The following is a 27,230-nucleotide window of genomic DNA, read 5'->3' on the forward strand; positions in this document are numbered from 1 at the left end:
CAAGGTGAACTTCACCTCACTGAGATCCTTAAAGGCTCTGCCCAGTTCTTGGAGCTGGTTACAGGTGTGGCTGTCATTAAATCAAAACTAAAAGGCCTTCAGAGCACTTGTATTTAAGGGATGACCTCGGTGCCCCAGTACTTGAGAGGGAGGAGGAGGCAGTAAAAAAGTAGGGAAAACTTGAGAATGTCTGAAAGGACCTCAAATTCTTGTGATCCTCACTGGGGAGGTCCCTTTGGCAGCTCCATGTGTCCCTGTTTGTGTTTCAGGCCTACACGGATGAGCTGGTGGAGCTCCACAGGCGGCTCATGGCACTACGGGAGCGCAACGTGCTCCAGCAGGTACAGACCCTGCAGGCCCTGCTGGCCCTGGCATCTGGGGGTCCAGGGGCTCAGCCAGGCCCTTCCACAGAGCTTCTGCTTTGCTTTGAAAGCAAAAATACCCAGTGAGAAATAAAATCAGCTGTGCATGCAAGGTTTTTGTTGGAATTGGTGCAGGAGTGTGGTGTGGGCATCTTCACTCTGCCATCCTGGTAGCAATCCCAAAGGTGGGATTTCCTGATCTGACTGACAGCTTGGTCTGACTGACAGCTTGGTCTGACTGACAGCTTGGTCTGACTGACAGCTTCCTCCTGGGGGGACGTGGAGGGGCAGGGGCTGAGCTCTGCTCTGGGACAGGGACAGGAGCCCAGCAAGGGCTGGAGCTGGGCCAGGCCTTGGCATGGAGCTCAGGGCAAGGTTCTGCCCCCCGAGGCTGCTGGGCACTGCCCAGGCTCCCCAGGGAATGGTGCCAAGGCTGCCACAGCTCCAGGAGCTCCCAGGGCTGCTCAGGGTGGGGTTCTTGGGGTGCCTGTGCAGGGACAGGGGCTGCACTGATGATCCCTGTGGGTCCCTCCCAGCTCAGGATATTCCACACCAGTGTCCAGACTGAGCTGGTCAGGCAGGCAGGGGGAGCTGGTTTGCTTTTTTGGGAAGAGGATTCCCTTCCTGCTTTGAGCCCCTCCAAGGGATGGGAGAGCTTGGATGTGCTCTGTACCCTCTGTGCTGTACTTACCTCCATCCCCCTTCTCCAGATCGTGAATCTCATTGAGGAAACCGGGCATTTCAACGTCACCAACACAACCTTTGACTTTGACCTCTTCTCCCTGGATGAGACGACCGTCCGCAAGCTGCAGAGCTACCTGGAGGCCGTGGCCACATGACGCTGGGCCTGGCAAGCTGGCTCTGCTCTTCACCCAGACATCCCCTCCACTGGTACCAGGACACCACCCCATGGAACTAGGCCTTCTTATCCTCCTGCCTCACCCGAAGAAGCACTGCCTTAGAGAACAGCCATGCTCTAGGAATGCTCAGCCAGCTGCACTTTTCTTGTAGGCTTCAAACCAGCGCCCGCCTTGCTGAGCCTGTCCCCAGCCCTGGCTTTGTGGGCCAGGCCCCCAGCAGAGCAGGCGTGCTGCACTTAGGCTGCACAGCGCGACCTTTTTGGTTTCCCTTGGAGCAACTGTGTTTCAAGAGCACATTTTCCAGGCATCTCTGAGCTCTGAAGAAGCGTGGATGCTGTTCCCTTCCCCTGGACTCTGCCCCGCTCTGCCCCGTGGGTGACAGCGGCTTTGACAGAGCTGGCCGGGACACTGGGGACAACAGGAGGCTCCCTGGGCTCCTGCTGGTCTGCTGCAGAGGAGAGGGGCTGCATCCCAGCTCCATCCCAGCTGGGATCACCCACTGGTCTGGTGACCTGGCTCCCGGTGGGGACAGGACCCTCTGTGCTCGCTGAGGAGGCCTCTGGAACCTGCTGTCTCCTGCTGGGCTTTGGAGATGTCTTGTTTGTTGATCTGAGCTCCTAAACAAAGTCCCACTCCTTTCAGTCTGCTTTAACTGTAATAGGACTCCAAAACTGTAAGCTGTATATTTTATATATATATATATTATATATATGTATGTACTGTATGTATAAGAAGGGCCTAGTTGGGTCTTATGATCTTAAGGGTGTGTTTTTCTGTTGTTTTTTTATGGCTCTGGCAGGGGAAGGCGCTTAATAAGATTTGACTCGTTTGTTCAATGCCTCTTGTGGACAATTTGTAGTGTAAGGAAGCTGGACAGCAACCTCCAGGCATCCCATGCTCCAGAAGGGGCTCACCCGTGGTCTTTCCATTTGTCAGTGTTTGATAACTTTGCCAAAACATGTGATTGGTTTTGTTCTGTGTTCTCAAAGAGGAATCTCCTTACAGTGGCCCCTATAGTAGTGGCTGTACTTTGGGAAAACCAAAACAAGGGAGAGCTTCAGTCTTTGGGCACGCCTGGGAGATGCTGATGTAAAACACAAAGTGGGGTTGGGTTTGTTCCCTCCTCCCTCTCCCACCCCGCTGCCTGTGCAGGAAAAGGCACAAACAGAAACACTAATGCAGCCCTTCCCTGGCTTTCTAGTTAAACTAGGATTGACCTCCAAGTGTTGGCCAGGTGGGCATGGGCAAATCCCAGCCCTCCCTCCAAGCTGTGTTACACTCCTGGTCCCTAAATTCAGTATTTGCCCAGGAATTGCTGGTTTCCCAAGGGCTGTGGGAAGCTTTTGCCAAATGGGGCACAGGCGGCGTGGGGGCCTCTCTGCTCAGGGAGGGCTGCACCCCTCCAGCTTTGCTGTCCCTTGTTTTGGGTTCCCCCTTTCTTTATCATGGAAATGTTGCAACTAATCAACTGAAGTGGCAATATGATGATAAGCTTGTTTGAGTTGGGTCATGTTGACCCGATTCCCATTAATTTTGTCCTTGTACCACCTTTCATGTGTCGTGTGTGTGTGTGTATATATATATATATATATATGTGTTGTATATATATATATATATATGGAAGTTCAAGCTCATGCCGGGTGCAAACCCTGTCACGCCAGTGATCTCAGCTCTTTTCTTTCTTGCTGGACGATGCCAGGGCTGGATTAAAAGGCCAGAGAAGGTTCAGGGCAGGGAGCAGAGTGGGAGGTGGCAGCAGGACACCCACACTGGTCACAGCCTCGTGTCTCTGTGGGGCTGTGCCAGGGGGAGGCAGCTCTGTGCCCACACTGGGCACTCTGGGCTGGGGCTGGTGGCATTGTCCCATCCCCAGAGCAGCAGGGGTGGCCAGGACGAGCCCCAGCTCCACTGAGTGCTGCCCACTCCTCCCACAGCTCCAGTCCCAGCACTTCCAGACTGTCACAGCTCCAGAGCTGCCCCTCAAGGCCCTGGAGGTGCCACCCCCGTCCTGCCCCTGCCCCTGGCAGCACCCCATGGCCACAGCTCCCAGCACCTGCAGGAGGCTGTTCTGAGCCTGCCATGGCATCATCCTGTCCTGGAAGTGACTTTGTTGGTAAGTCTGCTGAGCATTGATAGGGATTTTGTTTGGTTTTTATAAGAAGTATTTTACACATGGATTTTTTTAGACTGTTTATAATCCCCCCCCCGAAAACCCCGAGGTAGGATTGTTCCCCCAGCAATAGTTCCTCTCCATTGTGTGCACATGCTGATTTGTTACTAAAAGGTTTTTGCAAGTACTTAGTTGTTCTACAGAGTTGATGTTTTTTGGGGTATGTGGTAGCGTGGGGAGCACAGGAGGGGTGACTGCAAACCAAGAATGGTCACATTTGGGCCTCATCTTGTGTCCCCTTGCAGTTCCCTGTGTAGATCCCCTCTAGGCTGGCTGAACGCTGTTCTGAACATGCCGTGTACAGGTTCTTGTGGATAAAGTGTTTGTTCTTGTGTCACTCTTGAGAGCATGGATGGATTATTGTACTCTAGGAAGGAGGGGGCAGTGCTGCTGTGGGCATTGCTTCAGGTCCTCGAGGATGTGTAGTAGCTTGCGTTGTTAAAAAAAGGAAGAAAAAAAAAAAGAATCCCAAATTGACTTGTAGCCATAATGGTTTTTCCAAGGAAAATGGACAGGACTCTGTTCCTTTTTTCTCTGTTCCTTCGTGGTGCTGCTGCTGGCACAGGCAGGTGCTGGCAGCCCGAGGGCTTCCCGAGTTGCTGAGTTGGAATCGAGTTGGAGGTGGAATCAGGATTCGGCTCCTCCCTCCTGCAGGAGGCTCAGGAGCCTTTCCCTGGCTCCTGCTCTGCCCTGTGTTGAGCCTTGAGGCTTTGGTCACTGACATTACCATTAGAAAAGTTTCACCAAGGGAGGAGAGGAAGGCTGGCTTGGCAGCAAAGCCCGGCTTGAGGGAGCGAGGCTGGCTGAGGTCAGGCTGGATCCATGGAAGTGCAATGACTCTGCCACCCGTGGGATCGTGGGCTGCGGTGGGAGCATCAGAACGAGCCAAGCATTGATGCAACAATCCAGAAAGAGTTTTTTTGTCAGATCTTGGACCGTGTTTGATGGTGAGAGAGGTTGAAACGTCCCTCCCGGAGGGGCCTCGCCACGAGCAGAGCCCAGAGCGGCTCCAGTTCCAGTTTTCCATTGGGGATGTGCTGGAGCCAGCTCTGCTCACAGGAGGCTCCTCCCTGCTGGCCCAGGGGCTCTGGTGATGCTGAGACTCCCCTGGAGCACCTGGGACGGGTGAATCAGTGCTCAAAGGAGCCAGATGGGTGTTGTTGCTTTCCTGGGGCCGGGAATAGCCATCAAAAACTGACAAGATGAGTTTGCACTCCTAAAGAAAAATGTAAGTACTTCAACTTCTAGAGAATTTTTAATTGTATTTCTGCCTAGAGCCGAGGTATTAAATACCTCAGCACCTGAGGATTTTAAAAGTTGTGTTGGGAGAAAAGTTCTTCACTCAGCTGGAAGAAATGCAGCTGAGCCAAGACTTAACTGCAAGATTAAAAAGAAAAAACACAAAAAAACTCATGTTTGTAATACATTACAGGATTGTTTGTCCTGAATTTTAAACTTTTTGTTAAATTTGTGGAACTATGGAGGAATTTTCTAGAAAAAGTGAAATAAAGTAAGATGGAAAAGTAAAACTTGGAAGTGTTTTTCAGTTGTTGTTTCCCCAGGGATGGCACTGGGGCTTTCCCACAACCCCTCATGGCACAGGTGACACCCTCAGGCCTGGGACAGGGAAAGCCAAGGAAAAGGGAATTGTTTTAAGGGGCATGGGGTGACTCCAGTGCCCCTTAATCCATCAGAGCTTTGTCTGTTCAGGTGAGGGGGCCCTGCCCTTGGTGCAGGCCTTAGCCTGGGGCAGCTCCCATGGGATTTGAGGTGTCCCCACTGCTCCCTTGTCACAAGGACAGAGCCCTGGCACGGGCTCAGCACAGATCAAGGGTGGCACCGTCCCCTCCCTTCCCCTGAGGGACTGTCCCTGTCCTTGGCTGCCCAGGGAGCAGCTCCAGCCTGGGGCACAGCTCAGCCCTCCCTGCCTGAGGCAAACCCAGCCCTGCTCCATGCCAGGAACGAGTGAGAGTTCAGAGACACAAACAGAGGAGTTTATTTCACTTGGACACAGCAATTGCAGCCAGCTCAGCACACACAGGCACAGGGGGAGCTGCAGTTCCAGTGGTGCCTTTGGGCACGGGAATTCCTCTGACCCAAAGCAGAGACAGTTCTGGGTTTCACCCCCTGAGCCCACCCTGCTCTAACACCAGGGAAATGGCACCGGGAACCAGAGCTGGGCTGCTCTCCCTGCTCAGGTGAGGGTTCCTGGTGTGCACTGAGCCATTGCCAGCCATCCTTCACCTGCTGGGCCTGCAGAGCCTGGAACGAGCACCAGGAGCTCCTGGCTGTGCCCACCCTGGGCACCTCCACAGCTCGGGGCTGGTCGAGCACAGAGCCCCAGCAGAGGCAGCCTGGGCTCCCAGCCCCATCTCCTCTCCCCAGGCACAGCTACAGAGCTCAGCCCACCCAGCCTCCACTCTGGGGCTCCCCCCTTCAGACACTACAACATTCCTGAATTGTAAAACACAGACAGATTTCACACATTTGTACACAGCCTTATAAATAATCCCTGGAGTAAATCACTTCTTAGAATACCAGCCATGGATACAACTCCAACAATACAATTTATGGCTTCATTATAACTCAAAAAGGTAAAACAAACTCAAAATATTGCACAGACAAGCCCAGTTCATGTGAGTTTCCACCTCCACTGCTGTGTGTAGTCACAGCATTTGTCATCTCAGACAGGAATAGTTTGTGGGGAAGGAGATTTAAAATTATAAGGATGCCATCAGCATGCAGGGAAACGTGCAGCAGGGAGTGAGGACACTGCTGGAAAATGAAATCTGCCTTTCTCCCTTAGCAGAGAAAGGGCAGCTCCTGATTTGCAGCTCCTGTTTTACATTCATCTCAAGAAAAGAAAACTTTGGTTAGAACGTAACATGTCAGGTGGATTTAAGGTAAACATCATATTGCCCTTATAAAAATGGAAATAAAAAATACAAAGTTGAGATATTTGGGATATCTCAGCAAGGGACACAAGACACAGGAGAACATGGGCAGGACCACGCTCACCACACTGCAGGACACGGACAGCAAAGCGAGGCCCAGGGACGGCCTGAAGGCTGAGCTGCTTTATTTCACCAGGATCCAGGGAATCCCTCCTGGGCAGCTGGGAGTGTCCTGGGGGTGGTTTCAGGGCTGGGCTCTATGGCCGGCTCGAGGGCTCCCCCAAGGGGGTTTCGGTGTCCGTGTAAAACTGAGCGATTTGGTCCCGGTATTTCTGAGCCACCACCGGCCTCTTCAGCTTCATGGTGGGGCCTGTGGGGAACCAGCAAAGGGTTAAAGGGGAGGGCAGCACTGGGAGCACCCAGCAGGGCTGGAGGGAGAGGCAGAACACGGGAACAGTGACCTAAGAGAAGTTCTAAACTTCTCTTTGGGTTTAATGGAATGTCCCTCCCTTCCCCTGTGAGCCAAAGCAGCACCCAGGGGGAATGGTCCCAGCCCCAAGCCAGGGGATTCCCCCAGGGAACGGCCCCAAGGCTGCCAGAGCTCCAGGAGCTCTCAGGGCTGCTCAGGGTGGGCTTGTTGGGGTGGCTGGTGATGATCCCTGAGGGTCCCTTCCAGCTCAGGATATTCCATAACCCTGTGAGAGGCATCACAGCACAAGGCAAGTGCTGCTCCACTCAGTGCTGCTGGGCACAACTGGGAATTCATCCCAGTTCATCCCACCCCAAACAGAGAAGTGGAAAAGCCCCAGGGAGGCAAGGCCAGGGGCAGCTCTGTGCATTGGGGGTTGTGGTTGTGTTGATGTTCAGTGCCAGGGAAGGGGCACAGGGCACAGCCCAGACACTCACCAAGCTCTCCACCAAACAGGGAGAAGTCCTTCTCCAGCAGGACCCACTTCTGAACCTTCTGGGCATTGGACACAGCTCCCTCATTGACAGCAGAGATCCCTTTCTGGATGGCAGTGTAGATGGCCTTGTCTTTGCTGCTGATGATTTCTGAGACCTTGGTGGCCTTGCTGCCCAGCCTCTGACAGAATTCCAGAGCTTCTGGAGCGAGGTCATCTCCAGGCTCCCCCGTTTCTGCATCCACAACGCACTGCAGGCCAACCAGAGCAGGAAACTGAGCAGTGCTGAGCACCTGAGCCCTCTGCACCAAGGAGCCTCCAGCCCTGGCACAGCTCCTGGGGTCCCTTCTGGGGTCCCTTCCCTGCCCCACCGCAGCCCCAGCAGCCCCTCAGCTCTCATCCAACCCTAATGGAAACTTGGGACAAAGCACAGATAAACCCCTCAGGTCTCTGCCTGTTCTGGAGCCCATCTGCCAAATTCCTCCTGTGCTGTCCAAAGTTAATCTCTGCTTTCCAGACCTTTTCTGGAGCACAATTTACTTCCCTACACTGTGCAGCAGCAGTCTCAGAGTCACACACAGCACTCAGCCATGACAAGAGCAGCAGAGCCACTCCCGGGCCTGGCTCAGATCTCCTGCCCCAGGCCAAGGCTGCTGGCCCTGGTCTCAGTAAGGAGCAATTCCCGCTCTGACAATCAGCACAGGCCACCACAGATGTGTCCTGGTGGAGTTTAAAGCCAGAGTCTGACAAAGAAATCCCTGACAGGTTTTTATCTCCCTCACTGCTCTGGGAGAGACTGAAACAGGTGAGGAGAGCAGAAGGGTTTCCTTGTCCAGCCCCACTTTTGGGTCTTTTCCTTCTGTTTCTTCCTGCCCTCTGTGGCACAGCAAAAGCTGCCCTGAAGAGCAGCAGGGCCTGATGCTCTGGGCAAGTGACAACTCTGTGCTTTCAGCTGCAGCCAATTCTGCTCCACAAGGCACTAAAAATGCGTAACTCTTCCTCCCTGGAATGACTCAGATTCAGCAGCACAGGTGGTGGATCCCCATCCTGTTTGCCATTACCTTTAGTGTCAGGAGCATAGAAAGGAATTTGGCTTTGTCTCCAACCAGCATGGCATTGCTGATTATGGGAACAGCATTCTTGACAGCATCCTCGATTGGAACAGGAGGAATGTTCTCACCTCCTGCTGTGATGATGAGCTCTGGAAAACAATCAAATCCTGATTAATGCTTGGAGCTTCTCCCCTTCCCACAATCTGCAACAACTCAACTGCTCCTTTGGATCAAACACTGAGTCTGTGTCAGCAGAGCTGGAGAAGGCAGCACACCAGGACTGGGAAAGTCACAGGGTGACCATCCCCAAAAATGTTCCAAAATGTGGGGATGTGGCACATTTGAAAGGGCTTTTCCAGCCCCAGTGCTGATCCCTGACTGCAGCAGCCTGCAGAGAGGAGCAGGAGCTGCTCACACTCAGCCCAGCCAAAGCTGCCCTGGTGCTCCAGGGGTGCTGGCAATGCAGGTGAGCCCCTTGGCACAGACCCCTGAGCCTCTAAAGCTCCTAAGTTGGCACCCAAATTATCAGAAATTGAAGTGAAAGTTTGCTCTGTGTGCTGCAGAGCAGAGGGGAGCCCCCTGCTCAGCCTCCTGTTCCTCAGAGCTGCACCTCTCTCTCTTGAGGGCTGAAGGTTTGAGTGACCTTGGCTTTGTCTGGGGTTGCTCAAACTCTGTCCCAAGAGCCACATTGCTCCATGGCACTTGCACAACAGTGTTAAGCTGCTGTTTTCCTTGGAGGCCACCCTGCAAAGCTCCTGAAACTGAGGGAGCTGCTGATAAAACAAGCCCCCAAAGCACTAACTGCACTGGGGCTGAAATCAGAGGGCTTCTCCCTCCCTCTGCAAACACAGCCTGGCTCGAGGCTGCCCCTCTCCTCCCACCCTGCAGCCACATTCAATGGAAACTCCAGGAGGAGAAGAATGTGAACATTCTTCTGTGCAAGTCACAGCCACACAACCAGCAGAGCGTCCCCTGTACCAGAGGAGGTTTAGATTTTTCCCAATATCCACGTTAAGCTGGATATTGGGAAAAATTTCTTCACAGCATTGGAACAGGCTGTGCAGGGCAGTGGTGGAGCCACCATTCCTGGAGGGATTTAAAAGATGGGGCAGCTGGGGACATGGGTTAGTGCTGAGGGAACAGCTGGGCTCATCAACAACTCACTGATTCCACAGTGCTGCACAACACCAAGACAAAGCCAGGGGATGTGTTACCTTTAATTCTGCCTGTGATGAAGAGGAATCCATCCTTGTCGTGCTTGCCCAGGTCCCCTGAGTGCAGCCAGCCATCCTGATCAATGGCTTCTTTGGTTTTGTCCTCCATGTTCAGGTAGCCCATGAAGACATGCCTGCCTGAGAAGCAGATCTCCCCAATGCCATCCTTGTCTGGTTTATGGATCAGGGTGTGGCACCCTGACAGCTCCTTCCCACAGCTGAAACACAGCACAGAGCAAGGATTCATTTATTTTAAACCAAATTCAAGCAGAAGTTACAGCAGCACCTCTCAAGCTGAAGGGTTTGAACAAAGCCCAGCAGCTTTTTAGCACAAGAGCCCAGGCAAAGAGCTTTAAAGGCATCTGCTCATGTAAGGACAGCTGCAGAAAGAGTTGCTATTGCAGAGATCAGTGCTCACACACCTGCTGGTTTGCACTCATTGTTCTCAACACCTGAGCTTTGAATGAGCAGATTTATGTCCTTGGCAGCAAACTTTCACTGTGCAGACTGAACAAGCTGCTCAAAGACCCCCTGCACCCTTTAGTCATTTGCCATTAAAGCAAAGGATAGGGTGGAGTTACCAACCTTCCCTCCACCCCACCAGCCCCTCACTTCTTCCCCAGCTCCCACAGAACCCAGCCCATGTAAATTCACACATCACCTGTGACAAGGCTCCCCAGTGACCTTTTAAAGCCAGCAGGGCTGTGGGGATGAGCTGCAGCAGCAGAGTTGGATGTGCCAGAGGCAGAACCCCCCGCCCTGCTCCCAGGAGGGCGCTCACCTGCCCAGCTTGAAGGCGTGAGGTAGGGAGATGGTGTGGGGCCCAGAGCTCTCACTCATGCCATAGAGCTCCAGCACAGGAATGTTCAGGCTCAGAAAGAACTCCAGGGTCTCTCTGGTGATGGGAGCAGCCCCTGTGTAGCACTTGGTGCAGCGGTCCAGCCCGATGGCCTTGCGCACCTTCCTGTACACCAACTGCCTGGCCAGGCGGAAATTCACCGGCTCCTCCGAGCACCTGCACCAGGACAGGGACACTCTCACAACCCCTGCCCTTCCTCCTTTCATCTTCACCCTACTCCAGGACATAAAAAATACAGAACTCCTCCCCCTCATCCTTTTATCTTCATCCTGCTTCAGTTCATTCAGTAAAATCTTGGATTATTTCCCCCTCCAGCCCTTGCTGCTCCCCCTCGAGGCCAAGTTGCACTGGTCTAATGTCATGGACGTATTTTATGAAAAATCCTTTCATTAGGATCTTTTCTCCTGAGAAGCTTCAGCTTCTCCATGTTTTGCTGCTTTGGAATGAGATTTGAGAATTGTTTACCCAGCACATGAAACTGTTTTTACTTGATGAGCAATGACAGCCACCAGTGTCAAGGCTGTGAGCAGTCACAAAATTTTATCATTCTTTTCTTTCCTTTTCTAGCCTTCTGATGAAATCCTTTTCTTCTATTCTTTTAGTATAGTTCTAATACATAATTTTTTTAAAATATAATATATATCATCAAATAATAACTCAGCCTTCTGAAACATGCAGTCAACATTCTCATCTCTTCCCTCGTTCTGGGACCCCTGCAAACACCACTACAGTTGTCACATGAGATAGAATCCTGGATGGAATATAACCCCTGGATGGAAAAAAATCCCTGATTTGGCAGGAAGATTCTCCTAAAAACTCATCAGCATCCCTGAGATGTAGCTCATAATTACCCATCCATCTTCTTGAGGTTGGTCTGCAGCCCCACTCCCTTGGCCCACGCTGCCACTTTCCGTCGGAGCGCTGAGGCTTTCATGCCCACAGATTTCATTTTCTCTTCCATTTTTTCCCAGACACGAGGAACTCCCAAAAAAGCAGTTGGCCTCACTTCTCGCAGGGTCTCCACCAAGCTGCCCTGAGAGAAGCAGGATTTAATACAGTTTTTAGAAGTGATTCACTGCAGACTCCAGGTCAGTACTGGTCACAAGCAAAAACTTGGGAGTCTGCCACGAGTTTTGATGAATTGTTTGTTTTTTGCAGCAGCACCAAGAGAAGGGAAGCCCTGAGGCATTCCAGTGGGAATTGTGAAGGGAGCAAGGGTCAGTGCTTTCAGTGCCAGCACTGACACAAGAAGCCTTTACTCAGGACTCAGGTTTAGCTGGGGCCATGGTGCAACGTGGGCAGAGCAAACACAAGGCTGTTGCTCAACCAGCTCTTGATGTGGCACCAGGTGTCAGGTAAGAACTCAGCAGATCCCAGTTGTGAAGTGCTGGGTCAGCTTCTCCCAGTTTGTGACTGAGTCAAAAGCTCAGGCTTCAGTCAAACCAACAGGGGCAGCTGGTCAGTGGGCAAAGTACACCCAGATAGGAAAGCTGACAGAGCCACAAGATAACACAGCCTTATTTCAAGCACCTGTGGGAATCCACAAAATCAGAGGGTTTGGGGAAAGCTGCAAAAGGCAGGCCTCAGAGACAGCAGAACTGTGATTAGAACTAAGCAGCAGCCATGAGATTGGTCAGCAGAAAAATTATTTAAACTGTAGAAAAGCAAGGACAAATAGAACAATAGTCTGTGTATTAACACTTGTCTAGAATAACTCTCTAAGCTACAGAAAAGTTTATCTAGCAAGATATTAGGAAGTTTGAAGCTTAATAATGGAGCTCTGTGCATTGTGTTTGAAGGCTCACAAGCAGATGTTGTATTTGAAATAAGCAAGCATTGTTTAACCAAAGGTACATGTGCTTATAGTGGTTGGATAGAACCACTGTCAATGTGCTTTTGATTTGTGTGATTGGTCACAAAACTTATAAAGTGAGCTGTAACATTGAGTTCTTCATCTGCTGCCTGGGATGTGAGCTGCTGGCATCTTCCCATTGTCATCACCATGGAATGAGGCTGATGCTGGAAAGTAAAACAGCTCCAGGCAGTTCCACACAGCCCCGTCCCGTTGGTGATTTGTACAGAGCCCCCGGCCGGCGACAGCACCCACCCCAGCTCAAGCAGTGGATGAGTGGAAGTTTATTGTCTTAGTTTTTTTTACCTTCAATGCATCTGGTTGGGCAAAGTAAACTTGCACTCCGAGGGTCATGGCTGCCCAAATGTCACACATTTGTGCAGCAATGTGGCTGAGGGGCAGGTAGCTGACCACCTCCTCCTGCTTGTCCCGGGCATCTCTCAGCATGATGAAGCGCGCGGCCACCGCCGCCGTCCACGTCAGCTGCAACAGCAACCACAGGGGCTTCAGAGAGGGACAGCACAGAACACACAAGCCCAGCTCAGCTACAGCACCCTGGGATCTCAACAGCAGCACTTGGCTGGTTCAGCTGGAGCCCAGGAGACTGAGGGGAGGCTCCTGGGGGCTGCAGCTCCTGCCCAGGGCAGGCACAGGGGCAGGGGCTGAGCTCTGCTCTGGGACAGGGACAGGAGCCCAGCAAGGGCTGGAGCTGGGCCAGGCCTTGGCATGGAGCTCAGGGCAAGGTTCTGCCCCCCGAGGCTGCTGGGCACTGCCCAGGCTCCCCAGGGAATGGTGCCAAGGCTGCCAGAGCTCCAGGAGCTCCCAGGGTGGGGTTCTTGGGGTGCCTGGGCAGGGATGGGGCTGCACTGATCATCCCTGTGTGTCACTGTCATATTTTCTGAAAAATCTCTTTGCCCAGGATTTTCCCCTGGGAAGCCTCAGAGAAAAATGAAAACAATAATTATCTGATTTGCTTCTCCTGTGTTTTGCTGCTCTGCAATGTGGTTTGGACATTATTTACCAACAGGTGATTGTTTCATTGGTTTCATGTGAATTGTTTTTGCTCAATGGCCAATCAGTGCCAAGCTAAGAGTCATGAGTTTTCTTTAGTATCTTTTTAGCCTTCTGTCTGTATCCTTTCTGTACTCTTTAGTATAGTTTAGTATAGCATTCTTTAATATAATATAGTATCATAAAATAATAAATTAAATTAATATAATAAGATGAATATTATTAATCAATAATATTATTAACAAAATATGATAAATATCTATATAAATAATATAAGTATTTATGAAGAATAAATATATAAAGAAAATTATTCAAATAAATAATTTATAAAGACTATAAATATATATAAATTATAAATATATATATAATTTATATATAAATATATATAAATTATAAATATATATAATATCATATAATTATATATAATATATAGTCTTATATATAGAATATATATTTATATATATAGTTATATATATAACTATATAAATTACATAAAAATAATATAAATGTTAATTAATAGTATTATTAAATCTTAATGATTAATTATTTTTATTAATATATGAAATAATTAATTCAATAAAACAATAAATTTTAATTCTTCTAAGAACATGGACTCAGATGCATCATTCCCTCCATCTGGGAACCCCACAAACCCAACACCTGAGGGTCCCTCCCAGCTCAGGCTGCTCTCCCTGAGCAGCCCTGGGGTGGCACTGGGCACTCACGTTGTCGTGGCTGAGCATGACCCCCTTGGGCTGCCCCGTGGTGCCCGAGGTGTAGATGAGGGTGCAGCACTGGTTGGGTTTCTGCGTCGCGACAATCGCGCGGAGCTGCTCGTCCGGCACGTCCCTGCCCAGCTCCAGGAACTGCCTCCACTGCAGGGAACAGAACAGCTCAGCCCCTTTGTGAGGGATCACCCACAGGAACAATGGAACTCTTTCTAAGAGCCTAAATGAGGCATGTGGGACTCTAGGTGGCTCCCCAAAATGCAGTTTATTCCATCCAAGAGGTTCCAGCAGTCCAGGATCATGGGTGACAGAGCTGCACCCACAGCTGTGAGCTCCAGCTGCAGGCAGGCCTGGAGACCCACATCCCTCATTCAGGCTCTTACCAGTCCCTCTTACTAATGGTGCCTCATGTTGGGCACCACTTGAGAGCCAAAATGAGGGATGTGGGACTCCAGGTGGCTCTCCAAAGTCCATCCAAGAGGTTGCAGCAGTCCAGGGTTGTGGGTGACAGAGCCTGTGCCCACCTCTGTGAGCTCCAGCTGCAGGCAGGCCTGGAGACCCTTAGTTTAGGTTACAATGCATTCTAGACTTTTCTATTGGTTACAATGCATTCTAGACTTTTCTATTGGTTACAATGCATTATAGACTTTTCTTTGCTGAGCATCTTAATACAGTAGAACCAATCTATACCTTAACTTTTATCTATAGCCTATCATAACTACTATAATTACCATATTCATGTTACAATTCTCCAATCACTAAAAGTTAGTACATTGCAGTTTAAGCTACATTAAGTTTAAGCTTGTTTTTCAGTTTTCTTGCAGTGGAAGATTCTGAGACCTTTTTTCTACTTGCAGCTTTGCTGCCTTGTTTGCCTGTGCTATCTTCCTGCTTGGTAAAAGCATCTTCTTGTTTGAGGTGGGTTTATCCTTTGCTCTAAATCATAAAAACCCCTCCTAACTAACACACCCTTTGCCTCCTTGGTTATCCAGTGAGACTGGCTCAGCAATTCTTTTCTTCTATATCAAAACTTGCTTCCATCTCTATTCCTTCTTCAGATTCTACATCCAAAAATCTTTCTGCCAAGCACACATGTCTGTGAGACTTTCTTTTGTCAAACTTCCATCCTTCCCAACAACTCTTTGCTACACACAAAGAGAAGGAAGCTGTTCTCCCTGTCCAGACCTCTGTGTACACCCACACTGTCACCCTAAAGTGTTTCCTGGCTGACACAGGGAGAAGCAGAAAGGAGCCAGACCCACCCCCAGCAGCTTTACAGCTCTGTAGCAACTCCCTGGAGTAACTGTGGGGCTCAAGGTGTCTGGCAATGGTCAGTAAGCTCACAGCCCCCTTACAACATGGATTATCCAGGTTGCACAACAGCAGAAACCTCCACCAAAGCCAACACAGCTCAGGGGATCACAGTCACAGAACCCCAGGCTGGTTTGGCTTGGCAGGGACTTTAAAGATCATCTCATTCCAAGGCCCTGCCATGGACAGGGATGTCACCACCAGATGTTGAAGGGTGACAGGTACTTGCAGCCATCAGCTGAACACAACCAGCGCTCAGAAGCTGTGAAGAAACCCAGGACTCACCGAGTACAGTTTTGGTCTGTTCTCTTTGATCTCCTCCCCATACTGGACAATGGCCTTCAGATGAGGTAGTCTGTGTTCAATCTGTGTAAGAAGGGAGATTTGTGAGGAGGAGCAAATGCTGCTCGTCCCTTTCAGGCCTCTGTAACCCCACTTAGCACACTCCTCAGATTTGCCACTTTATGTAAAGCCAAGAGAATCCCATCTGTGCCCCTAAAGAATGGGTTTGCCTCACTAGAAACAGTCCTCATTTGAGCTGGGATGGTGCCAGATAACCTAGAGGACACTCACTTGTTCATTTGGGCTTCTTTAATTTTAAGCCCGAGGTTTTTAAGAAGTGAAAGCACCACTTAACCTCTGTGAGACACAGTGCCAGTGACAGCTCACCTGGCTGGAGCAGGGAGCACAGCAAGGAATTCATCTCTGCTCTCAGACCCAGCACTCCCCTCCCACAGCATTTTACCCTCCCACATCTGTCAACAGGTTGCTGTAATCCCCAGCCATTTAAAAAACATAATTACTTCTAAGATTTTCTGCAGCTGTTTATGGTTTTCCACCACTATGATGTTGGCACTGCAGTTCTCTGCTACATAATGACAGGCCTCAGGAGAGTTTGTAGTGTAGATCCCAACAGCAAATCCCCTGGAAAAGGGAAAAAAACAGAACAGAAAAGCAAAACAGAGTTAGAGGACAAGCAGAGTTGCTGGCAAAATTTCAGAGAGAAAACTTTAAGAACAATATCTCATAAAATGACAACAAAGAGGGGAAAGCTTAATTCCAAGAGGAAAGATTCTGTTCTGGGGCATGGGAAATGTCAAGAGCAGAGCAAGGGAGCAAAATATCTCATGTGGAAGGCAGATATCACAATCCAGCCATGGGATTCTCTGGCATTTCCTTAATCACTGTGTACATAAGAATGCTTTTGGATTAACCTACTGGTCATCTTATTTTGAGAGAAGCAGCTGCCTGAAGAAAAGCATTTCATTTTTGTCTCATTAATTCATTATGAAATAGTTCAGCTTCTATCTACCTTCATTAAATCCAAATATAAGCAATGGGATTTGGGGTGTTTTTGTTTGCTTTACTGGGGTTTGAATCAAAACCTGCTTCTCATGTGAATGCTGCAGTCACTCTCTGCCTGCCAAAGCAAAATGCATGGCCAGAAACAAGAGTCTTACCCTGCAAGGATAGCTCCAATGTCAGCAATGAACCACTCAGCAGAATTGAATCCCAGGATGCCCACTCCATGGAAACGCTCCAGCCCCAGCTGCAAACAAGAGATGGCATCACAGGAACCTGCCCTCTCCTCTGGCCAAAGCTCAGGGAGCATCTGAGATCCTGCTGTGGGCACAGCACTGAGGGAACAGCTCGTGGTCTCAGCATTAGATTATAACAGTTTTTCCCCAAAATAATGTGACAAACTCAACACACGTTCACCATTCAGTACAGCCCAGAAATGAACTGTAGTTCTGTCTTTACAAGACGTTGTTGCCATATTTTTGCAATTAAAATTTGTCTTTTATGTCAATCCTGTTGCTGATGTTTCCTGCATAATAAATCTTATCTGTGGTCCTGTCACCCAGTTTAAATTCTAATATGTGCAATGTCCCCCATACTGATGCAAAGCTGGAAAAATACTGGACTCAATTTACTGGACATTTACATCATGGAGCTGCGTGGATAAAACCATTAATTACACAATGAACACAGACATTAGCAGTCTATTGATAATGTAATGATATGTAATGTATATATACACTGAATAACCCCCCAGGAGCCAGCATGGAAGCAGGGAAAGTTTCACAGCACTGTCTCACTGTAAGAGGGCAGGAAAACAGGGATTTGCTGAGCTCTGCCCTTGGAAAGCCAGGCTCACTCACAGGAATATCAACCTGCAGTGCAGGGAGTCACCTCCTTGGGCTGGGAATGAGGAGGTGACATCAGACAGCACCTCCTGGGACATCTGGGACAAGCTGGGAATGGCAAATATCAATAATGGCCAGAGCAACAAGCTCCAGTGGTGTCAGGACCCAGAACATCCCCCTGGCTGTCCTGGACTGCCAAGAGCCCTGCCAGGGGCTCAGAGACCCTGGCACAGAGCCCAGAACACCTGGGGGTTTGATTGTGACCCATGGAGCAAATCACCAACCTTGTATGAAGATCAGCAGCCACAACAGTTTAGGTAGAATAGCAGTGAAGTTATCATGGGGTGGAAAAGTAGATTTTGGGGTTTTTGGAATGGGGGTTCAGGGGGCAAGATGGAGGGAACTGGGTGTGTCCAGCCTTGCTCCTTCTTCTTCTTGGCCTCCATCTTCTGCTGTGATGTTGGCACTCACAGATTGGTTTAGAGTAGAAGCTCACTGTCTAACATAGGTGATGGATATTGGGAAGTTATGGTAAATATTGCACACGTAGTTTTTAGTATAAACACATAACCCTGCCCTGGGGGTGGCCAGAGTGCCTCTGTCTTGCTGAGTGGACCTCAGCTGGACAGAAGAAAAAATTTTATAGATAAGATACAATAAACAACCTTGAGACTGTGAAATGAAGAGCTCTGACTCCTTCTTTGACTGCCAGGCTGGGAAAAGAGACTTTCTAACACATCTTGGGTCACTGTGAGCAGCAGAGGTCCCAAGACAGTGGCAGTCACACTTATGAAATTCCAGCTCTTGGAGTCCCAGTCTTTAACTCCCTCAGCCAGACTCTGGTTTTGTCCCAGAGTGGAAGATCCCAGCACAGGAGTAAAACCAGGCTGGCCTTAACTTGAAGAGGTAAGACTTGATCCCAGCAGTAAAAACAGGTAGTGCTGGTTTCTGTCTCCAAGTCTCCTAATCCCAGCAGCAGCAGCAAAAGGCTGGGCCATGTGGGACATTTAAGTCTGGTTTTTAAGATCCCTTTTTTTCTTAGAAAGATGAACCTTTCCAAGCCTCTGGAGGGGCAGTGTCCAGGTTTAACATAAACCTCAAACACCTCACTTGAAATGTTTCCTTACGTGCTTAAATGTGGAAGCAACTGTCAAAAAAAATGAAATACCAAGGTGTCCATAGCATGTTCAGGTACTTCCCTGTCACTGTAAGATTCATCTGCACTCAGGGAATTTGCAGATTTAAGATAGACTTGACTGCAGCCACTCCACCACTAAAATGAGTGAACATTAAACTTGACTTTGTTTTTTGACACAGTGTTTCATTTGGTTTGCTTTGACACAGTGGTAGGAAGAGGGAGAACAGTTTTAAATTAAAAGAAGAGAGATTTACATCAGATATTGGGAAGGAATTGTTCCCTGGGAGGGTGGGCAGTGCCCAAGGCCAGGCTGGACAGGGCTTGGACAGTGGGAGGTGTCCCTGCCATGGCAGGGGATGGCACTGGATGGGCTTTAAGATCCCTCCAACCCCAACCATGCTGTTTTTAGGATTCTGTGCATATGCCAAAGAGAACTCCACAAACCCTTACCTTCAGAAAGCTTTTGGCTGCTTTCCAGCACTCATCATAGTACATCTTATACGTCAGCTTTATCCATTTGCCATTTTTTTTGGATGCAAGGGCATAATAGTCACTGTATTTGCTGACACTTTCCTCCAGGAGCTGGTGCACAGTCTTTGGGGCCTCGCTGCCAGGGCCCTGCTCTTCCATCCTCAGCTTGACCTCTCCATCACGACGAGTTGTCCACATACTGGAGCCAGGAGAGGGGGAGGCTGCTTTGAAAGGAAAGTGTTCAGCAGCTCAGACTTACAAATTTCCTGCTGCCATAACAGCAATAGGAATGCAAGTCTCAAGCATACGAAAGCAAATTGTTACACCTCCTCCCACACCCCTTTTTTGACCTTTTCTTCGTGGCCATTTTGCCATGTGAACCCCAGTATTTTAGACTAAAAGGCCCTAGAGGACTTTCAAGTTTTGTCAAACATTTCCCACTTACATCCCCTCTAACCTGCCCTGCTGTCCTAAGGCTCCTGTACTGGTATGGTGAAAGTTTTGTGCATCTTATACTCTGCTATTTTTAATTTTTTTTCTTTTAAGGAGGACTGAAAGCAGGACAGTGGTACCTGGCAGATGAGCACCAGGCACTGACACTGCCTATTTAACCCTTGAAGCACTGCTGTGCTTTAAAGTCTTGAGTTCCAGACACTTCTGCACAACCCATCCTGCAACCTGAGCTGCTTCTTCCATTGTCACAGTTTGACAAATCCCTCTCTCACTGCAACAATAATTTCAGGCACCCCACAGTCCCCAAACTTCCATCCACTCACCTTTGGGACTGAGTGAGTTCACCTGATATCCCTCAGTCTTGGAATCTTGCCCTGGCTCGCTGTTGTGTGGCTCAGCAGCTCTGCAAGGCAAAAGGAATTATCCCTGGATGAGAACACTGAGGGCTGCCTGCCACAGGCAGCTTTGCTCCATCCCTTAATGCCAGTCCTTGGATGTCAGAGTGATTCCTGATGCTCTGCAGGTGATTTTATTAATTCACTGCCCTGCATGGCCCCAGCAATGGAACAGCTCCCTCAGAGTGTGCAAGCTCTGCCTGTGCTGGTTTTGAACACATGAGTATTGTCCTAATTGCAGCTTTCATTGCAGACAAGCTGCAGAAGAATGCATAAACATCATCCTAAAAACAGCCATCATTTAATTCCTAAAGGCTGCTCCAGGTGCCTGGAATAAAGAGTCTGCAGCTGGGAGGAGGAGGAGGAGGAGAAGGGGGGCAGGAAGGGACACTTGGGTCTGGAACTCATCTCCTGTTTGCAATATGTGAGTCCAACCACAGGGGAGGCCCTGGGGACACTCTGCAGTCACCCCGAGGGAAACCCACAGAGATTTCCTGTAAAAGAGCAGGAAATTGGTTCAACAGGAAATCTTGGTCTTAGGTATTCCCATTAAAACCAGGGCTCCCAGCAGATGCTTGGGGAGAAACAGAAACAGGCTCATCCCCATGTGCTCCAGCCACTCCTCCCAGCTGAGCTGTCCTTTCACTTTCAGCCCTGCAGGAGCTGGTGAAGCACCCCTTGCCTGCTTGCAAAACTGTTCTTACTCCAACCCTTCCAAGCTGGAGTGCTCACAGCCCCAATGAGGAGGGTAAGGGACAATCAAGGCTCGTGTCCCACTTGAGAGCAGGAGCTGGAGGCCAGACCCAGTGAGATTTGGGAATCCCACCCTCCAAGCAGGCAGCTGCTGCTTTGTTCCCTGCCCTGGGCAATGCCCTGCCAGGACCATTGATGTCTGAGTTTTAGCTGAGTTAAGGTTTCACTGCAGAGACCCAAAGTTTCCATCCTGCCTGGCCCTACCAGGCCCTTTGCCTCAGCCCATCACTCAGGTGTTGTTCCCCCAGGCTGGTGTTTTCCCTTCTCAACAGCAGCACCAAGCCCAGGCTCTTCCAGGAGGGCCCTGACATCACAATAACCCCAAACACTGCAGGGGCAGCTCTGGGGCACAAAGGAGCCCTGATTCTGCCCATCACAGTCACACTGCACACAGCTCAGAGCTCCTCTGGGCCCACACAAACTCCTCAGCCCCAGCCAGGCAGGGCTGCCACCAAGTCCCACCTGTATTTCCTTTCTACCAGGCCAGAGACAAGACAACCAGCACAGGCACTGTGTGAATTTCAGGGTAAGGGGAAATCTCTTCCCTCTAATCTACATTTATTCTGAATTTCTAGGGAATACATAACCATGACTGCTTTGGGCACATGAGGAGGTTCAAGGCCCAGGGAGGATCTGACATGGCTGATCACATGTCTTGTTCTAAAGCAGAACTGCTTCTCTGAACTAATCTGCAGGCCAGCAACCAGGGCTGAGTAAATAATTTCTTTATTTCCCCCTAAGGAATTATGAGATGTTCCCATCTCCATGCTCCCTCCTCATTACTGAGAACATTTTTCAGCACAAATTAATCCTCAGTTGCAATAGTTCTGCACCATTTCTCCACCAGCTTTTATGATCAAAGCATGCAAATGACCCAGTAATATGAGCAGAAAAGCCCCAGCTATTTCCCTTGCAGTCAATCAAGTCATCTTTTTTTCCCCCCTTACAACATGTAGCTCAATGCAACCCCAAAAAATTTAGGTAAAGAGGTTTTAACCAGCTGTGGTGAGATACAGACTCTAATCTGCTCTTTAGTCTGTAAATCCAAGCAGCCTCTTACCAGCAGGAGTTTGAGATCAGTGTAGGTACTGCACATGAGCTGTTCCCTGCGGAGGCAGGGCTCTTCCAAAATCATTTTAATTAATCAAAGTAAGCATGGTAGAATACAATTCTATACACACAGGTCACAACAGGTAAACAAAATCCTAAATAGACAAATAAATCCTAAAGAAAATCCTAAATTAGACCAACCTGGGTGAAGAGTTGAGCAGCACATCTTCCCCTGCCACCTCGCAGCTGCCTTGAAGAGCTGAACTGCAATAAGCCACGGAGACCGGTTCTGCAAGTGCCATCCTGGCGTCTGACTCACACAGCACTGTCCCTGCGAAAGAAAACACCTTGGAAACATTAAAATACAGCCCCACGTCACAGCGAAGCAGCTCCACTGACGTGAGCCAGGCAACCCCAAAGAGGCTGCATTTGCACCAAACAACAGGAAATTCAGCGGGCAACAGGGAAAACCAGTGGGCATTGCAAAACCCCACAGCAGAACCAGGCACCCACAGCTCCCCGAGAGCACCACGAGCGGAACCATTTGAATTCCAGGCTCCCTTTGCCCCAAATGCTGTCCCAAAAGCTCGGCTATAGCAGCCCCCGATCTCCCTGCGGCCTCACCGCGCATCGCCGGTCCCGCAGCCTCCCCTCCGCAGCCGCTCCGCACCGACGTGTAATATCCTTTATTTTTAAACTAGCGCCCAGGAGGCAGATCTGGAGCATCTTATGTCATGTGCTGCTGCCTCGCAATTGGAAGCGGCTCGTCACCCCACACCGCCGCCTCTTAAGGAGGCTCTGGCCCCACACCCGCCCGCCAGCCTCGGCACACCGGGGGTTTCGGGTCCCTCTGGGGGGGGACACCTCACATTCAGCCTGTTTGCATCAAAATAACCTTGTGCAACTGTGTTTTTCTTTTCTTTCTTTCTTTTTTTTTTTTTTTGGTGGCTCCCGCGCTGCTTTCAGCACTTTGTCTTTGGGGGATTTCATCGTTTTCTAAACGCTGGTTTTATTTCAGGTTTACACTCATCAAAAGCCTTCGGTGCTTATGAGTCGCCAGGCTGAGCTTTAATTGTTTCAAGGGATTTCAAGCTGATTGGAGAGGAATCCCATTATCCTTGATCTCTCTAAAAAGTGGATTTTAGGCTGCTATTTTGTACCTGCATTAGACAGACACATTTAAATCGTGTGATGCGAGGGGCATGTTCGCCTCCACGAGGAACAGGAAAGTCTTTTTATAAAAAAAGTCTTTTATGTCATAAATGCGACCGAGCACGCTGCAGCCTCCTGCCTTTACCGGGAGGGGGAAGGCTCAGGGACGTCCCCCTTTCCGCTTACTCATCTGCACAAGGACACGTTGCTGCTCACGCCACGCTCCGCTACAGCGTGCGAGTCACCACGCCAGAAATCGTTTAATTCACGAGCAGCGAGAGGGGGATGTCTGCGAAAAACCCAGCTCTGAAGCGCACGGATGAGCGGCGGGCGCTGCCGCACCCCCGTGGAGGGCTGGAGCTCCAGAGGGGTTCAGTGGCAGCGGGGGAAGAGGGTGTCGGAGCCAGAGCCCCGTGCTCGGAGCAGCCATTCACCAGCCCGGAGCTGCTCCCTGCCCTTCCCGGAGCTGCTTCCCCTGCTCGGAGCTGTTCCTCCTGCCCGGAGCTCGTTCCCCAGCCTGGCCCGGAGCTCGTTCCCCTGCCCAGGTCAGAGTTGTTCCCTGCCCAGCCCGGAGCTGCCTGGCCCGGAGTTGCACCCCCTGCCCGGCCCGGAGCTCGTTCCCCTCCCCGACCTGGAGCTGCTCCCCTGCCCAGTCCAGAGCTGCCCAGCCCGGAGCTCATTCCCCACCCTGGCCTGGACCTGGTTCCCCTGCCCTGCCCAGAGCTGTTCCCTGCCCAACCCGGAGCTCGTTTCCCCAGCCTGGAGCTGTTCCCTGCCTGGCCCGGAGCTGCTCCCCTTGCCCGGCCCAGAACTGGTTCCCCTGCCTGGAGCTGCTCCCCCTCCCCAGCCCGGCCCAGAGCTGCTCCCTTCTCCACCCAGAGCTCGTTCCTCAGCCTGGAGCTGTTCCCCTGCCCGGCCCAGAGCTGCTCCCCCTGCTCGACCCGGAGCTCAAGCTCGTTCCCCTGCCCGGCCCAGAGCAGCCCAAACCCACCCACAGTGCCCCCCAAGCTGTCCCCAGGGCCTCTCTTGCTCCCCCAAGCTGTCCCCAGGGCCTCTCTTGCCCAAGGAAAACCCAAGAGTGGCCCAGGAGGGACGGAAGGCAGCAGCTGCCATCACTCCTGACCCCTTTTGCAGTGCTGCTCCCTCTTTCCTGCCCAGCACCCCACAACCAGGGGTTCAGGGCACCCCTGAGGGAGGCTTTGGCCTCTGCACTAATTACAGAGTTTCTCTTGCCAACTGTGCCTTAGTGCAGCAACGAAGTTCCAAGGGAAAGGGTGAGGTGTCCTCACTCCTGCTGTCAGGGAATTGTGGCATCCCAGAGTGGTTTGGGTTGGAAGGGACCTCACAGCCCATCCAGTGCCACCCCTGCCATGGCAGGGACACCTCCCACTGTCCCAGGTGCTCCCAGCCCTGTCCAGCCTGGCCTTGGGCACTGCCAGGGATGCAGGGGCAGCCCCAGCTGCTCTGGGCACCCTGTGCCAGGGCCTGCCCACCCTGCCAGGGAACAATTCCTGATTGCCAAGATCCCATCCAGCCCTGCCCTCTGGCACTGGGAGCCATTGCCTGGCTCCTGGCACTCCAACCCTTTCAAATAGTCTCTCTAGCTCTCATTTTCTTGCAGGCTCCCTTCAGGTCCTGGAATGCCACAGTAAGGTCACCCAAAGCTTGAACAATCCCAGCTCTCTCATCCTTCCCTCACAGCAGAGATGTTCCATCCCTCTCAGCTCCATTTCCATGGAAGGTTTTCTGCATCACCTTCAGGCACCCAAGAGGGAAAATCTCCTCCAGCAGAGCCCATCCCTGAGCTCTGCTCTCACCGTGCCCAACCCGGGGTACACTCACACTGAGCTGAAGTGCAATCTGTGCAGCTTCCCAAAGCAGACACGCGTTTTAGCCAATAAATTCAGGTTAGAAGAAATATTTCCCAATATATACAGACCCTCCCTAGCTTTGCTCAGCCCTTTCTTCCCTGATGCCGAGTTACAAACACAGCCGCTGGGAAACACACAAGTCCCAGGGCTAGGAGGGAATGATCTTTAAGGTCCTTTCCAAGCCAAACCATTTCATTCATGGTTCTCCAGAGCCCGGTGTAGCTCTTGGACGCCAAATGTTCCCACCCCACGTTGTTTCCTGAGGAATTAGCACACCGTGATGTACCACAGTGTTCAGGAACACGGAGGACACGCTCCCAAACAAAAAACCTGCGGGAAGAAACCTCCCTTTTAATTACGCCTGTCTGACATCTTAAATCATTTAAATAAAAACTCCTTCTGCTTTGAGGGAGCGCCTGACCCAGAAGAAGGGGAAATGGGGTGTTTCTTTGGAACCAATCAAAATAAAGGTCTGAGTAAAGTGCAAACTTGTGGCAGTGAAGGGGGTAGGAGTGGAGTTTCCTTTTCCAACAGGCTTTGGACACACCTTTACCTAAAACACACACAGAGCTCCAACAACACCACTTCAAATTCAAATTACCGAGCGCGTTATCAGCCACTTGACATTTTCCAGCACGGCCCCACTCGGCTTCCTGTGTCGGATTTCTTTTAAGCGGTAAAGGCACCGCATCCGCTCTGCTCCCGTCCAGAGCGGCTCCAGGCGACCGCCACATCACCATCAAAACCGAAACTCGACACTTTTGGTTCCTTTAAAGAGTCGCTAAGCGAGGAAACAAAAGCTGAGCGACTCACACTTCTTCCTCTTAGATAAACTCAGTTTTTGGGAGAGGCAGCTTCCTGAGCGCTAAAGGTTTTGTCACTGACCACAGGTGCCGGGCAGTGCCCCGTGCCCTCCTGATGCTGCAGTGGAGAAAGCAGGAGGAAAAGTAATTTCAGCCTCTGTTGGGATGATGAGTGACTGTCACCAGTGCAGACAGGCACCCGACTCTTTTTTTACTTGCAACTTTGCTGACTTGTTTGCCTGTGCTCTCTTTCTGCTTGGTAAAAACATCTTCTTATTTAAAGTAGGTTTATCCTTTGCTGTAAGCCATACAAACCCCTTCTAACTAACACACCCTTTGCCTCCTTGGTTATCCAGTAAGACTGGCTCAGCAATTCTTTTCTTCTCTATCAAAACTTGCTTCCACCTCTATTCCTTCATCAGACTCTACATTTAAAAATCATTCTGCTAAGAAGCAAACATATCTGTGAGACTTTCTTGTCAAACTTTCATCCAATCTGCCCACTGACCACGGCTTGGTCAGCAGACAGCTCAGAACTCTCCACTGCAGGCTCCTTGCTCCTCCAGGGATGTTTCTTTCAGGTGAATTCATCCAGTCGAGCTCCTCCTCCCTGAGCTACTGCTTCCCCACACATGTGCACAGCGGGGAAAGGCCCAGCAGCAGAGCTCAGGGCTGTGCTTTCTGTGTTCCTGTACTCCTATAAAGGCCCTGTATTTTCTGTATTCCTGTTTTCCTGCCACACGTGGCTTTGTGTCCCCTGGGAGCACAGCAGGGCTGGGAGCTGGCACAGGAGCGTCCCGAGCTCTGGGGTCACTCAGAGCACCCCAAACTCTCAGATCGCCTCGTGGAGCACCCCAAAGTCACTTCATAGAGCAAATTCCCACCTCTCAGGACATCTCAGAGCATCCCAAACTTTCAGATCACCTCATGGAGCATCCCAAAGTCACCTCTCAGAGCATTCCCAGTTCTCAGCTCACTTCATAGAGCTCCTTCATAGAGGAGCATTTTCTCACCTCTCAGGACATCTCAGAGCATCCCAAATTTTCAGGACATCTCAAAGCATAACTTTCAGGTCACCTCATAGAGTAAATTCCCACCTCTCAGGACATCTCAGAGCATCCCAAACTCTCAGGTCACCTCGTGGAGCATCCCAAAGTCACCTCTTGAAGGATTCCCACCTCTCGGGACACTTCATAGAGCATTTCCACCTCTCAGAGCACCCCCAAACACTCAGGTCACCTCGTGGAGCATCCCTGATCCTTCAGGTCACCTCAGAGCATCCCAAACTCTCAGGTCACTTCATAGAGCTTTCCCACTTCTCAGGACACCTTAGAGCATCCCAGACTTTCGGATCACTTCGTGGAGCATCCCAAAGTCACCTCTTGGAGCATTCCCACCTCTCAGGACACCTCAGAGGACCCCAAACTCTCAGGTCACCTCACGGTCCCTCACGATGGGTTCCCGCACAGCACAGGGGAAGGGACACTCCTTCTCCTCAGACCACCTCCTGGGGGAAACTCCCCCTCCAACGCACGCTGTGTTCATTTAACCAAAACCACCGAGAATTTCCCCCTCGCTGTCCGCACGCCCGCCCACCCACAAACGGGACACCACCAGAAGCACCTGCCGGGCTGCGATCCCCACACATCAGGAGCCGCTGGGGACACCCAGGGGGGGCTGTGCGGAGCCGGGACCCCCGTCCGTCCCTCCCTCCCTCCCTCAGCCCCGGCCGGGTCGGGCTTTAGGACCGCGCGTTACCTGCGGGCCCGGCGGGAGCGCGCG

General features: G+C 50.8%; 2 protein-coding genes across 4 annotated transcripts in view; one reads left to right on the forward strand and one right to left on the reverse strand.

Annotated features, from left to right (window-relative positions):
• The window catches only part of MLLT1 (MLLT1 super elongation complex subunit), a 33,604-nt gene extending 28,683 nt beyond the window's left edge, over positions 1 to 4,921 (forward strand). The window contains exons 11-12 of the mRNA XM_066566279.1: positions 270 to 341; positions 1,073 to 4,921. Coding sequence (XP_066422376.1) covers positions 270 to 341; positions 1,073 to 1,201 — 201 coding nt within the window. The 3' untranslated portion in view covers positions 1,202 to 4,921. The remainder of the gene's footprint in view (positions 1 to 269; positions 342 to 1,072) is intronic.
• Positions 4,922 to 5,364: 443 nt separating this feature from the next.
• ACSBG2 (acyl-CoA synthetase bubblegum family member 2) lies at positions 5,365 to 27,230 on the reverse strand. Of its 3 annotated transcripts, none has more exons than XM_066566362.1 (15): positions 27,207 to 27,230; positions 21,824 to 21,953; positions 19,748 to 19,827; positions 18,951 to 19,195; positions 16,676 to 16,764; positions 16,019 to 16,139; positions 15,501 to 15,581; positions 13,902 to 14,051; positions 12,472 to 12,648; positions 11,165 to 11,346; positions 10,236 to 10,469; positions 9,455 to 9,672; positions 8,250 to 8,389; positions 7,193 to 7,439; positions 5,365 to 6,656 (listed from the first exon to the last, which is right to left on the reverse strand). In XM_066566362.1, exons 2-15 carry the CDS (start codon positions 21,922 to 21,924, stop codon positions 6,544 to 6,546), a joined length of 2,178 nt encoding a protein of 725 aa, XP_066422459.1. In that variant the 5' UTR covers positions 21,925 to 21,953; positions 27,207 to 27,230; the 3' UTR covers positions 5,365 to 6,543. The 3 variants fall into 3 exon arrangements, with proteins under 3 accessions (XP_066422459.1, XP_066422458.1, XP_066422457.1); XM_066566361.1 differs by lacking the exon at positions 27,207 to 27,230 and adding an exon at positions 22,247 to 22,340 and having other exon boundaries at positions 18,951 to 19,192; XM_066566360.1 differs by lacking the exon at positions 27,207 to 27,230 and adding an exon at positions 22,247 to 22,340.

This window comes from Molothrus aeneus, chromosome 27 (genome assembly GCF_037042795.1).
Source record: "Molothrus aeneus isolate 106 chromosome 27, BPBGC_Maene_1.0, whole genome shotgun sequence".
NCBI lineage: Eukaryota > Metazoa > Chordata > Aves > Passeriformes > Icteridae > Molothrus > Molothrus aeneus.